Genomic DNA, 12,134 nt, shown 5'->3' on the forward strand with positions numbered 1-12,134 from the left:
CTTTATCGCAATATTGATTTTCTCAAACAAGTTCAATTCTTTCCTGTCTTGTAGTGCTTGATTTCATTCTCTCAATTTCAAACAGCTGCACATTTTTCATATTTCATTTTAGTTGCAGATTTATACTATTCATTTCCAGCCTATGGTCTGCAAATAAATTAGTTAAGGATCATGACAATGCAACGGAACTAGAATATTTTAAGGATATTGCGTCTCAGAATATTCATAAAGCTTCTCCATCTGGTCTCTAGAATGTTTGGTTTGATAATTGAGATTCGTCAGATGTTTTATTAGTGATTTAATGTGTAGCACACGTTAGCTATCAAACAAATCAAGATACGAAAAGTGTTGAGAAATTTTTAAAAAATAGGGCAAGAATGCTGACATATTATAATTTGTCCTTTAATCTTTAAATCAAAATTTCGCGAGAAGTATTTACCTCTGATTGTATGTGTTTATGAGTGAGTATCCGAGTGAATATGAGTAGCTGGATATGATTATTTCAAGTTAACAAAGCTAACATGTGATATTATTTTATAAACGGACATTTTTATCAATAGATAAAGCCAACTCTTTTCCTATGTCCACATTTACTAACTCATATAATTTATTCATTTTAAAAAACATGTGTTTTCTTTCTTTTTTTCCATACAGATCTAGCCTTACCTTGCCTTTCTCAAATTTAATCAAATTTAAAGCAGAATTTATTCATAAGAATTGTGCGGATTTCATCTGAAGTTGAAATTAAATATTATGATGAAAGGGGAAGCTCACTCATTTTTATAGACTCGGAATTTGTGGCATTATTTCTTGCATTACATTCTGAATTTTTTTTAAATTGTTTAATTTCTTCGGTAGATGACTTTCCTCATGATTCATTATTGGGACAAAAAGCTATGATAAATACCCATGAAAGTCAGTTTGAGATAACTTGTGTCTTGCTCTCTCATGTTAAAATTTAACCCAGTTACTGGTCGCATTGCTACCTTGTTAGTGCTTGCAGTTGGAGACGAGTCCGGAATTCATTAGTGCAAAAATTCAACGATCATTTAATTGTGCTCAAAACGTTTTGATTTTAATAATACCATTTCGTAATAGATAGAAAGATTTTTTCCCCCCAAAAAGTTGTGTTTACATCTTTTGCTTTAGTTAAGCTCAAGTGGAGCTTAATAATCGGACCTCAGATAAAGCATTGCGCGTCCATTTTTAGGGTAAGAATAATATTATGATAATACACGCACTACCAGGACATGTGATGGAAAACACGTGATATGATGTAAAAAGTTACATTCGGTTTGAGTTTGATGCATTTTTCTTTTTAAAATCACAATACATGAATAGGAACAATCTAAACCTTTCAACTTTTTGTATAATCTAAAATTGCATCCGTCCATTTGACGTCTTTCAAATTGTCTCATTAAATTTTATTTTTCTTGATTTCTGTTGTTTTTTTGTTTTTTTTTTTTGGTTTTTTTTCGTTCACGTTAGAAACTTTTTTTTATATTATAGTAGTTTAACTTTGTTTTTATGATTCGCGTAAAATTGTACTGTTCAACTAAATTATCAAATTACAAAATCGCTCAAAAAAAAAGGCTATTTCTAATTTTTGACAGATATATTTATCTATTATATTTATTTATGTAAGAGGCACTTTAATCTTATTGCAACCTATCTGATTCGGTTCTAGAGTTTTACTTACAATTCAATCGGTCCATTCTTCAAATGATTATTTGAAAACATGAGATTTTTAATATGGTTTGTAAAACATGCAAACATGCAATTATAAGAAATAAAAAAAACTGTTTATTTTTCTTTTGAATTGTTGTTATATTGTGTTTTTTTTTCTTCGTGAGTATTATTGTATTCCATACACGTAGGTACCTCATTTAACGAACTGGTTATTTTAATGAGGATAGCAGGGTTTCTTGTGCAACACACCACTACGGTGAGGGAAGATGAGTACCTATGGTGAGAGAATTAATTAAATAGCCTTTTACAAGGACCCAACAATACACCGCTCAGAGCGGGACTTAGGACCTTCCAATCCGAAGGCGAGTGTCATACTAAAAGATCACATTGCCGCACACTGAGAATGTAGTACTCCGCCAATTGGCTTCAACAGTCATGACGTCACTTCCCTCGTTATGACGCATAGTAACTTAGTAACTGGCTCTATACTATCGGAACAATGGCGGACGCCCTTATGAAATATTTCGCCGACAAGCATAAAAGTGTATCCAGAGGAGAAAAACATTATAAATATGATCATGTTTTGACTTTTATACATTCTGATTACAGGCATATGTAAAGTTCTAGCAACATGAAGAATAAAAAGTACTAATCTTCTTTGTTTAAAGCCACGCTGCTCGCCGTTGCTGGGCGACCTGACATCGGACTATTGAATCCACTATTGACGCCTGACAAATAATGATCTCCAAGAACCGCTGCAACCAGAGTATGCAAAGGACACAGTGCTGAAACTGCTTTGACACGAGTTGTGAATGCTTTATTCTCGTGATTAATAGTGGCAATAATATAACTATAGTGTACCCTGCTCGATCTTTCGATAACATTGATCTCCACATCCTTCTAGAAAGATTCCATATTGGTTTTGGTCAGGCTACCACAGAAGTCTGTGTCGGCAACACATTCAAATGGTCTGTAACCTACATGATCAAACGCGAACGAATTATCTCCATCGGAAATGTACGCTCAACACCAAGACAGATCGAAAGCGGATTCCTCAAGGCTCAGTGTTAGGTCATGTTTAGTAAATAAACATATACAGCACCTCTGTGTCAAGTCATTCTTAATTTCATTGATACAAACTTCAACCTTCCGCGACACACTAACTTCATCATACTCAGATAAAGGTACATACAACCGTGTGTCATCGGCATACATATGGAAGTCAACTAAAAAGAATGAATAATTTTCCCGAGAGGGTGGATTCATTTGATAATAATCAAATTTAAAAAACCGGTTTTTTAAATTTATTTAAGCGTGAAAAAGAACGAATATGGACGTAAAAAAATTGATTAGACGATTTCAAAAATCTGTGACGAAAATACAAAGATATTTTGTGTAGGGAATATACGATATGAGGTGCTGAACGACGAGAGGAAACTTCACTCTAGATTATCTAGCACTAGGAAAAAAAGAAGTCACTTGAAGCGATACATCTTATGTTAGAGCTGCACTGGCTGCCCATAATTGGTAGGATTGATTGACTTTTAAATAAATGCCTCCATGGATCTACCCCAAAATACAATAATGGACTTATTGAATTGAACTCCGATGTTCGGATCTTACGATCGGCCTCAAATATGCTATTGTTACTCACTCCCCAGAATAAAATTAAATGCAGATAAAAGAGCTATTTAATCATCTGGCCCCTCAATTCGGAATAAATGACCATTTGAAGTTAGAACTTCAGAATCCTCTGAGGCATTCAAAAGCAAGCTGAAGACATATTACTTTAGAAAACATGAATTCTTGACCTGTACCCCCCCCCCCCCCTTTTCTTAAATTTGCTTGAGGAATTATTATTATTATTATTATTACTACTACTACTACTACTACTACTACTACTACTACTACTACTACTACTACTACTACTACTACTACTACTACTATTATTATTATTATTATTATTATTATTATTATTATTATTATTATTATTATTATTATTATTATTATTATTATTATTATTATTATTATCATCATTATTATTATTATTATTATCATCATCATCATCTTCATTATAATTATTATCATTATTATTATCATTATAATAATTATTATGTTTATCATATCAAAAGGCATTCAGAATTTTTAAATGCATTTTATAATTCCATAGAAGGAAGGAATTGTCATCACTCAGCTCTTTGTTATTGTTTTTAGCCAGTCATTTTTATGCGTAATTCTCAATAATTGGTATTAATCAGACTATTAAAGTTTATGATTACCTTGTGTACTTGTACGTTATATCCGACTGGCGGATGTTGTGAGCTTTTTAACTAGACGCTTGCAACAGAGTCCACGTGCGAGAGTAACACGCCTTTTAGCATTGGGTAGGCCAATGGCTAGCTGTCGATTTTCGTGCCTTAAAATAAGATTAATGGACCTAAAATTTAGATAGTTTCATTTTAGCACCAGATCAGTAGACTGCAGCATTTTGTGTCCTTCAGTGACGTAGATATATAACTTTTTTAGTCTACTATGTATCTTCAATTTTTAAGACACAGCGCAATCCAATACCAAATTTGAAAATAAATCGAAAAATTATCTGGCAAAATGGCAAACGAACACCATTCCACTCTGCGCACGCAGCGCCGAATTTGAAAAAGGAAGTTGGATCATTGTTTACGTTTAGCCTACACACAAGAGTGAAAGTAGCGTCATTGCGTAAAGCCGTAAAGCTCCGTGACAATTTCCAAGATATTAGATAACATTGCTTAGACCTTACGTCATTATACATCCTCTGTTTCATGATGAAAAAGAAACAAGCCAGACTGTTTGCAAATTCAGGTAATGAAACATTCAAACGAAGATTATCAAGATTCTTCAGCCTAACCAAAATACCAACAATCAATGGCTGTCACGAGTCACACTCAACAACTCTCTCCGCCCTCGAACTCAGAATTGAGTCGACTTCGAGTAACATTCAGATTCAGAATGAGGAACAAAATGTATAAGTATAAGACACATTCTCTGATAATCTAAAAATCAGCGATTTCACTTTCCGATTCCCTTTCCCTGTCCTTTTCTTTATTTATTTTTTTTTTTTTCTCAAGTCTACTGTGACTGAGTGTAGTGTCACACTGTGTGGTGAGTCTTGTGAGTGTGACTGACTGAAACTGAAACGGTGACTCATCTCACTGACTGACTGTATTGTCGTAGTATCGACCTAACTGTAGTGTTAGGCAGTTAGTGTGACAATAGATATAGAATCCGAAGATGTGAACTGAGAAAATCAGTTTGTTGTTCATAAGAAGGCATAAGTTAGGCACTTTGATAAAATTTTCAATCTCAAAATATCTTGATTTGACTCAGTCAGGGGGATGGGACTTGAAAAAACATAAAATTTGATACTTTATTTGTTTCTCTACGACCTACGGTTCCAGAGTTATTTATATTTTTCTATTGAAATTTTTTGTCAATTTTACAGAGAGAATCTGTGATCTCACTGCTGCCTCAAAACCAGCATCTCGCGGCGATCGGGAAATTTTGAGTTTTACAGTCAACATGGCCCACTTATTGTTTTCAGTAATTTTGTTTCAATTAAAAAATAAATGGCAAGTGTTAGGTATCATTTTAATGGTCAGAAAATAAGCTTTATTTTCATATAAATCATTTTCATGGATGAAAAGTATGGAAAAAAATTAAGGATAAATGAACATGGAAAAAAATATGAGGTTTTTGTCCTAAAAAGTGGGGTTGATGGCGGAAAAAATAAAATAATGAGCGAGTGTCTCAATGTTGATGAAATTTGGCAGAGATATTCTTCAATTAATTGTCTATCGATGTATGAAGTATAATTAAAATGTATCCATAATTTAAAAAGTTCTTATAATTCAAATATTTATAAATTTTTATTACATAAGATTTCTGAGAAATACAATCAAGAATTAAGAATGAAATACACCGTTAGAAAGCTTGTTTTGTGCCTTTTATAATGATACCAAAGTTAGTCACATAGGTTCACAAATAACGCCATGGTGACCAAAACAGTAAAGGGTCAAAAATAAAGTTCCAAAAAACGAGTTTCACCTTACAGTGAGCCTATTGGCGGCCACTGGACTGGAGTTATCAAAGTGCCTACATAAGTCATAAGGATTAGAATCGTCTTGTTGAGACTCAGACTGAGAGTCATGGTTGAGAGGCGATCTGCCTGACCCGAAATTTAGAATTTCTATTATTGGGCAACGGCAACAGTACTTTCCCTTGGCCCTTCAACTTCAATTCAAAGGTGTAGCAAAGCTTACCACACCATCTTGGGTAATTCCAGACCACAGGCACTTCTCAGTTTTTGACTGTTGATCATTAAAAGTGCGTGTGAGATAGTGATGGGATTGAAAAAAGGAAGTGTCAATTGCCAAGGAGTGAGTCCTTGGTAGTTGACGGTTCATCAATTGCCAAGGAGTCAAATTGGAACTCTTCAGCCGCATGTGGTGATAACAGTCGGGCCTCAATCAGCTGCATGTGGTGATTTCAGTCGAGCCTCGATTTGCGCGCATACGAATCTCGAACCCCGTCACTTTCTTTTCTTCCATTCGCCATTCACTCATTCCTTGTCAATCGTTGTGGAAAGGATCAAGTCAACACTTGTTGGCATTTAAAATTTTTTTTAATGTCTTTTCACGAATTCCAAGATGAGTTAAAATAATATCAAACAAAAATTACTGTTGATTTCGGATTCAGCGGGGGGAAAAAAACAGAAGGACGAAGTGGCAAATCCCTGCCAAGATGTCCTAGATTAAAAAAGAAAAGTAAGATTTCCTTTATTTTAAAGGAAATATACTGCACATCGTCTTAATACGGAATAATTAACGTAAAATATTTGTGCAACAAGATCAATCCGTGGCATTAATAGTAAATAGTTGATGATCTACCAACTGGCAAGGTCCGTAACAAAAAGAGGAAATATAAGAGAGAGAGAGGGGGGGGGGGGGGGATGACAGAGAAATACATACACACAAAGGAAAAAATGGCAGAGAGGGAAAAGAGAAAATGACACAGAGAGAGAAAGAAGAGTAAAAGAGAGTATTAATTAATATTAATACATAACATCACTCTGTGGCAATGCATCACCTCGTGACACTAAAGGTACTCCGTGGCAGTTAAAAGTACACATGCGTAGTTGATGAACTGACACGGTCCTTGGCAATTGACGATTTGACAATTGTCAAGGTCCTTGGCAATTGACGCTACCTTGAAAAAAACAAGAAAATAACGTGAGATAGTGATGGGAGGAATATTGCAAGAACAAACCAAAAAGGTCATTTTAAATAATAAAAAATTAGGAAATGACTCTAAATTCTAAACTCTATAAACTCATAAGTGTCAGCTTATCATATAAAATGTTTATTCAGTGACACAAAGTACAAAGGTGAGTAATGTTACGGGACAAACAATGAGATTTCAAAAACCAATAACATATAAAAGAAAAACAGTTGGTTAATAATTTCATAATAAAAATATTCACAGTAGATAGTATAAAGCACTGCTTCATAAACGACATGCTGCTCTATGCAGTCAACATAAGTTTTATATGTACGTATCAAATCATGAGCAAAAGAAATAAGGAAATCACGGTAGAAATAGCTCCATATTGCATTCCTTGCACAATACACATTTCTTTCTCCTTGTTAATCAAAGCAACAAGAAAATAAGTGGATATTGGATAGATAAACGATACTTACCAAAGTTGAAGTTTGTCTGTTATTCTACAACACTGGTCGATTGTGAATTCATTTGAGTGATGAACCATCCATTTACCGATCACACTTTAAATTTTGAGCGGGCTACTATATGAGCCCAGATACTACCCAACTCTAACATAAACTGCTCATGGATTGTATGAAGATAATATAAATCTATCACCAGAACTAGAGGGGAGGGTATATTATGATAATTATGGTAAGGGAGGGCAAATGAATTCACAATCGACCAGTGTTGTAGAATAACAGACAACTTCAACTTTGGTAAGTATCGTTTATCTATCCATTCTACAACACAATTGGTCGAATTGTGAATTCATATGAGACTTCAAAGTCATATAGTAGCACGCGATGTAAAACGATGAAGACCCACAAAATATTATCGCTTCAAGACTAACTAAATGAATCGTAAAATATAATGAAATATCCGCTACATTATTAGTCCAAATCAACGAATCCATTATGCTTAATGCATACCACCCTTTGTGGCAATAGGGTAAGGTCTGTTGTACGAAGAGAGTAATTGATATCCCGAGTTACACATGCATGCACCCTACAGAAACACCTAAACTGTAGCTTCCGTAAAATAGCCTGACTCTACCGAATATTTCAGTCAAAAGTGAAGGCCATGGTCATACCACCAAAAGTGAACAAATCGTTGATTTTATACAACAGTTCAACCAACAGGGTAGTATTTATGTTCCCTGGCCACTCCTAACAACAAAACACCAGTCGACGCAATTGTCTTAAATGACGTCAAAATTACATGGGAGTCGGACTATAATAATCATTCCAGTAACACCACAAGCTAATAATATAAGTCAAACATTAGCACGTAGCAGCGATGATGGCACGTAGACAACAAGCAAGTCCTCGGGCTGGGATCAGAACCTCCATAACATAGAGGCGACAGTTTATAACTCATAAGGCCTCTGGATCCATCCCTAAGGCCATTAACTCGCTCAACCCTAAAACTGACTATATCCGTAGTTTAACAGGGTTACTTTTGCCCCATGCCTATTTATTACGTATTTTATGCGACAAATTATAGGCGTAGTATCAAAGCTAATGTTTTTAGTTTTACATGTTAATGGTGGTTGAACAAAAATGTCTATGTATATGCTCATTTTTAATATATCCAATTTTGAAAAGTAGCAAAAAATTCTAGGATTGAGTGAGTTAAAACACCCGCTAATCCTGCCTTGATTAGGCATAAATACTAGAATATGCATCAATCAAGCCCGAATCAACAAAGCCCACCTGAATACAATCGAACAAGTACAAAGAAATCTTCGTGAATGTCACCAACTGGAACTCAAACCAGGAAGAATCATCCCCATACTAGGCTAAAGTAAGTGACTCACATTACAGAATAAGAGATTAACTCCTACCAGCGTTCACACCAGAAACCAACATCGGACACGCCCGAAACCTGAAGTTCTGACAAACCGACCAGTCCCATCAGTCATAACAGGCATGCCTGCCCAAGCCGAAAGACAATTGCCTAATCGGACCTGTTCACCAATTAAAATGTTTAAGATACTACATTAGTTTCTCCTTTCACCTTCATAAACATCCATCTGTCTTCACTCCTTGTCAATAAGATGTGACTCAGACAGCCTCATCCTCCTCATCCTCTTCACCATCACCAACGCTATTATCATCATCCTCATCATCATCTCATAATCATTCCTCACACGTCCCTAATCCTCATCGTCACCAGTTTCCCCCTGGTGCAGCTTTGTAACCAAATATACAAAGACCTCCATGGAAGAATCTGACAAATTCTGCTCCGGCCCACTTAAATAATAAAATGAACTAAATATACCGATATCCGTGTCACGTCATGTGTATATTACACTATGCTGGAAACTAAGACTGCCGCAAATCGTGGGTCGATGCGTCTTTTGCATTTAAACGGGAATCAAGACCCATGTTGTATGTATGCATTAAAAAATTATATACAAAATAGTTGCTAAAAATCCCAAACAATTTCAATCGAAACAAGGGAAAATATACTGTAGGTCATTGTATATTAACAACACTGATAAAAACTTAAGTATAAAAGTTAGTGCATCAGCCTCACAACCATAAGTCGTTACCCATAGTCTCCAATCAATAAAGATCTAGAATCTAATATCATCAGAAATTCTTTCCAGAGATGGCAAAACTGTTGAAAACCAGCTCCCCCTTTATCCAGCGCAAATGTCTGATCGAAGGACTCCCTACTAAGTATGAAAATGTTAAACCACCTAGGTTAATGGTCCAAGTAACATAAAATGTTGTCAAATCAACCAATACAGAGTGTTAAGTAATGCCACTCTGAGTGAATACACCACGGCTCTTATTAAAGAGCGCCTGTCTAACGCCATATGTAAGGAGATGTCTATAAAATATCTAGTTTAAAAAGATGTGAACAAAAAATCCAACCAGGTCTATTAAGGATATGTATAATCCAAAATCAAGAGGTAAACCACCCCTACACAACAGATATCCCTGACACCCAGTATGCAAAGTTAGGTAATCCAGCAGAGATATATGACTAAGCGCATACTATCCCTGGCCCCGGGCAAAGCTGAGGAAGCCATTCACAAAAAACCCAAAAGTTATCAGGGTCATCAAGGCACTTTGACCCTAGCAAATAACTGCCCACCTTACAAAGTCTAAAAATCAGGCAAACAGTGATAGTTGACTGAGTGCATACTATCCCTGGTCCGGAACAGAGGCTGACTAACAGTCAAAGCCCCGTCCCATACTACTATCCCTGTTCCGGAACTGAGGCTGACTAACAGTCAAATCCCCGTCCCATACTATCCCTGGTCCGGAACCGAGGCTGACAAACAGTCAAAGCCCCGTCCCATACTATCCCTGGTCCGGAACCGAGGCTGACTAGCAGTCAAAGCCCCGTCCCATACTATCCCTGGTCCGGAACCGAGGCTGACAAACAGTCAAAGCCCCGTCCCATACTATCCCTGGTCCGGAACAGAGGCCGACTAACAGTCAAAGCCCCGACCGAATAAAAATCAGACGTAAATAGATCGTTTGATACAAACAATCTGGCTGATGAGGCCTAGACAAAGCACCTGACATCTATGGTCAGAGTAGTCTAAAGTATAACGGCAGAAAACCGTGCCGGTGACAGGTGACTTAGTGCACACTACCCCCGGGCCAGGAGAAAAGATTAAGCACCTAGAGTCCCGTAGGTCATTAGAGACGTAATGACAGTAAAAAAGGATGATCAATCCTGGACATATAAGCTATGTCCAGAACCTCACAAGAGGGTTCCCTGGCATTGACAAACTTTACCTATGCCTGCTCCAAACGCAAATACCACGAGCGAAGCAGCATAGATCTACCTGAAAAATAAAAATAAAATATAACTATAGTATGACCCAAGCATTTGAGACACAAAACCGTCTCAAATGTCTAAAATATGAATGCCAAAAGAGCTAAAAAACGGCAGAAAACCGTACCATTGATAGATGACTTGCTTAGTCAATACTATCTCCGGTCCAGGGCCAAAGGCTTAGGCAGCCAGAGTCTGGAAATGATGTGGGTCATACATAAAGATTGCTTGATACAAACAATCTGGCTGATGAGGCCTAGACAGAGCCTCAGACATCTAATGTCTGGGTTGTCTAACGTATAACGGCAGAAAACCGTGCCGGTGACAGGTGACTTAGTGCACACTACCCCCGGGCCAGGACAAAAGATTAAGCACCTAGAGTCCCGTAGGTCATTAGAGTCGTAATGACAGTGAAAAAGGATGATCAATCCTGGACATAATATAAGGTATGTTCGGAACCTCACAAGAGGGTTCCTTAGCATTGCTATTTGTACCAATGACTATTCCAAACGCCAAAAACACGAGTGGAAATCTCATAGGTATCCCTATCCAAACCCAACAATCCCTATGCAGTGAGTAAATATCCAACAATTATAATATGTGCTATCTCACATGATGAAAAATTGAAATAAATGTTCTCTCACCTGTATGCTCCAGGCCCAAAGATTAAGCTTATGTAGTTCGTTAGAATAGTAACGACAGTAAGAAAGGATGATCGATCCTGGACATAATATAAGCTATGTCCGGAACCCCACAAAGAGGTTTCATGTCATTGACAAATTATTCCTATGCCTGCCCCTAAACACAAATAGGACGAGCGAAGCACCATAAATCTACATCAAAATAAATAAATAAAAATAACTATTGTATGACCCAAACATTTGAGACACAAAACCGTCTCAAATGTCTAAAATATGAATGCCAAAAGAGCTAAAATACGGCAGAAAACCGTACCGTTGATAGATGACATGCTTTGTCAATACTATCTCCGGTCCAGGGCCAAAGGCTTAGGCAGCCAGAGTCTGGAAATGATGTGGGTCATACATAAAGATTGCTTGATACAAACAATCTGGCTGATGAGGCCTAGACAGAGCCTCGGACATCTAATGTCTGGGTTGTCTAACGTATAACGGCAGAAAACCGTGCCGGTGACAGGTGACTTAGTGCACACTACCCCCGGGCCAGGACAAAAGATTAAGCACCTAGAGTCCCGTAGGTCATTAGAGACGTAATGACAGTGAAAAAGGATAATCAATCCTGAACATATAAGCTATGTCCGGAACCTCACAAGAGGGTTCCCTGGCATTGACAAACTTTACCTATGCCTGCTCCAAACTCAAATAGTA

At 36.8% G+C, this 12,134-nt stretch overlaps 2 protein-coding genes across 6 annotated transcripts in view; both read left to right on the plus strand.

Moving 5' to 3' along the window:
* LOC144976894 (uncharacterized) overlaps window positions 1-1,812 on the plus strand; it is an 83,820-nt gene extending 82,008 nt beyond the window's left edge. For all 5 annotated transcript variants that reach the window (XM_078921471.1, XM_078921455.1, XM_078921460.1 and 2 more), the window contains one exon: window positions 1-1,812. This exon is cut by the window's left edge and continues 1,755 nt beyond it. The gene's annotated coding sequence lies outside the window, so the exon portion shown is untranslated.
* A 2,551-nt stretch (window positions 1,813-4,363) lies between these two features.
* The window catches only part of LOC144976905 (uncharacterized), a 34,520-nt gene continuing 26,749 nt past the window's right edge, over window positions 4,364-12,134 (plus strand). The window contains exon 1 of the mRNA XM_078921507.1: window positions 4,364-4,530. Coding sequence (XP_078777633.1) covers window positions 4,491-4,530 — 40 coding nt within the window. The 5' untranslated portion in view covers window positions 4,364-4,490. The remainder of the gene's footprint in view (window positions 4,531-12,134) is intronic.

This window comes from Berghia stephanieae, chromosome 1, assembly GCF_034508935.2.
Source record: "Berghia stephanieae isolate SIO BIC M18660-M18661 chromosome 1, UCSD_Bste_1.3, whole genome shotgun sequence".
Classification (NCBI taxonomy): domain Eukaryota; kingdom Metazoa; phylum Mollusca; class Gastropoda; order Nudibranchia; family Aeolidiidae; genus Berghia; species Berghia stephanieae.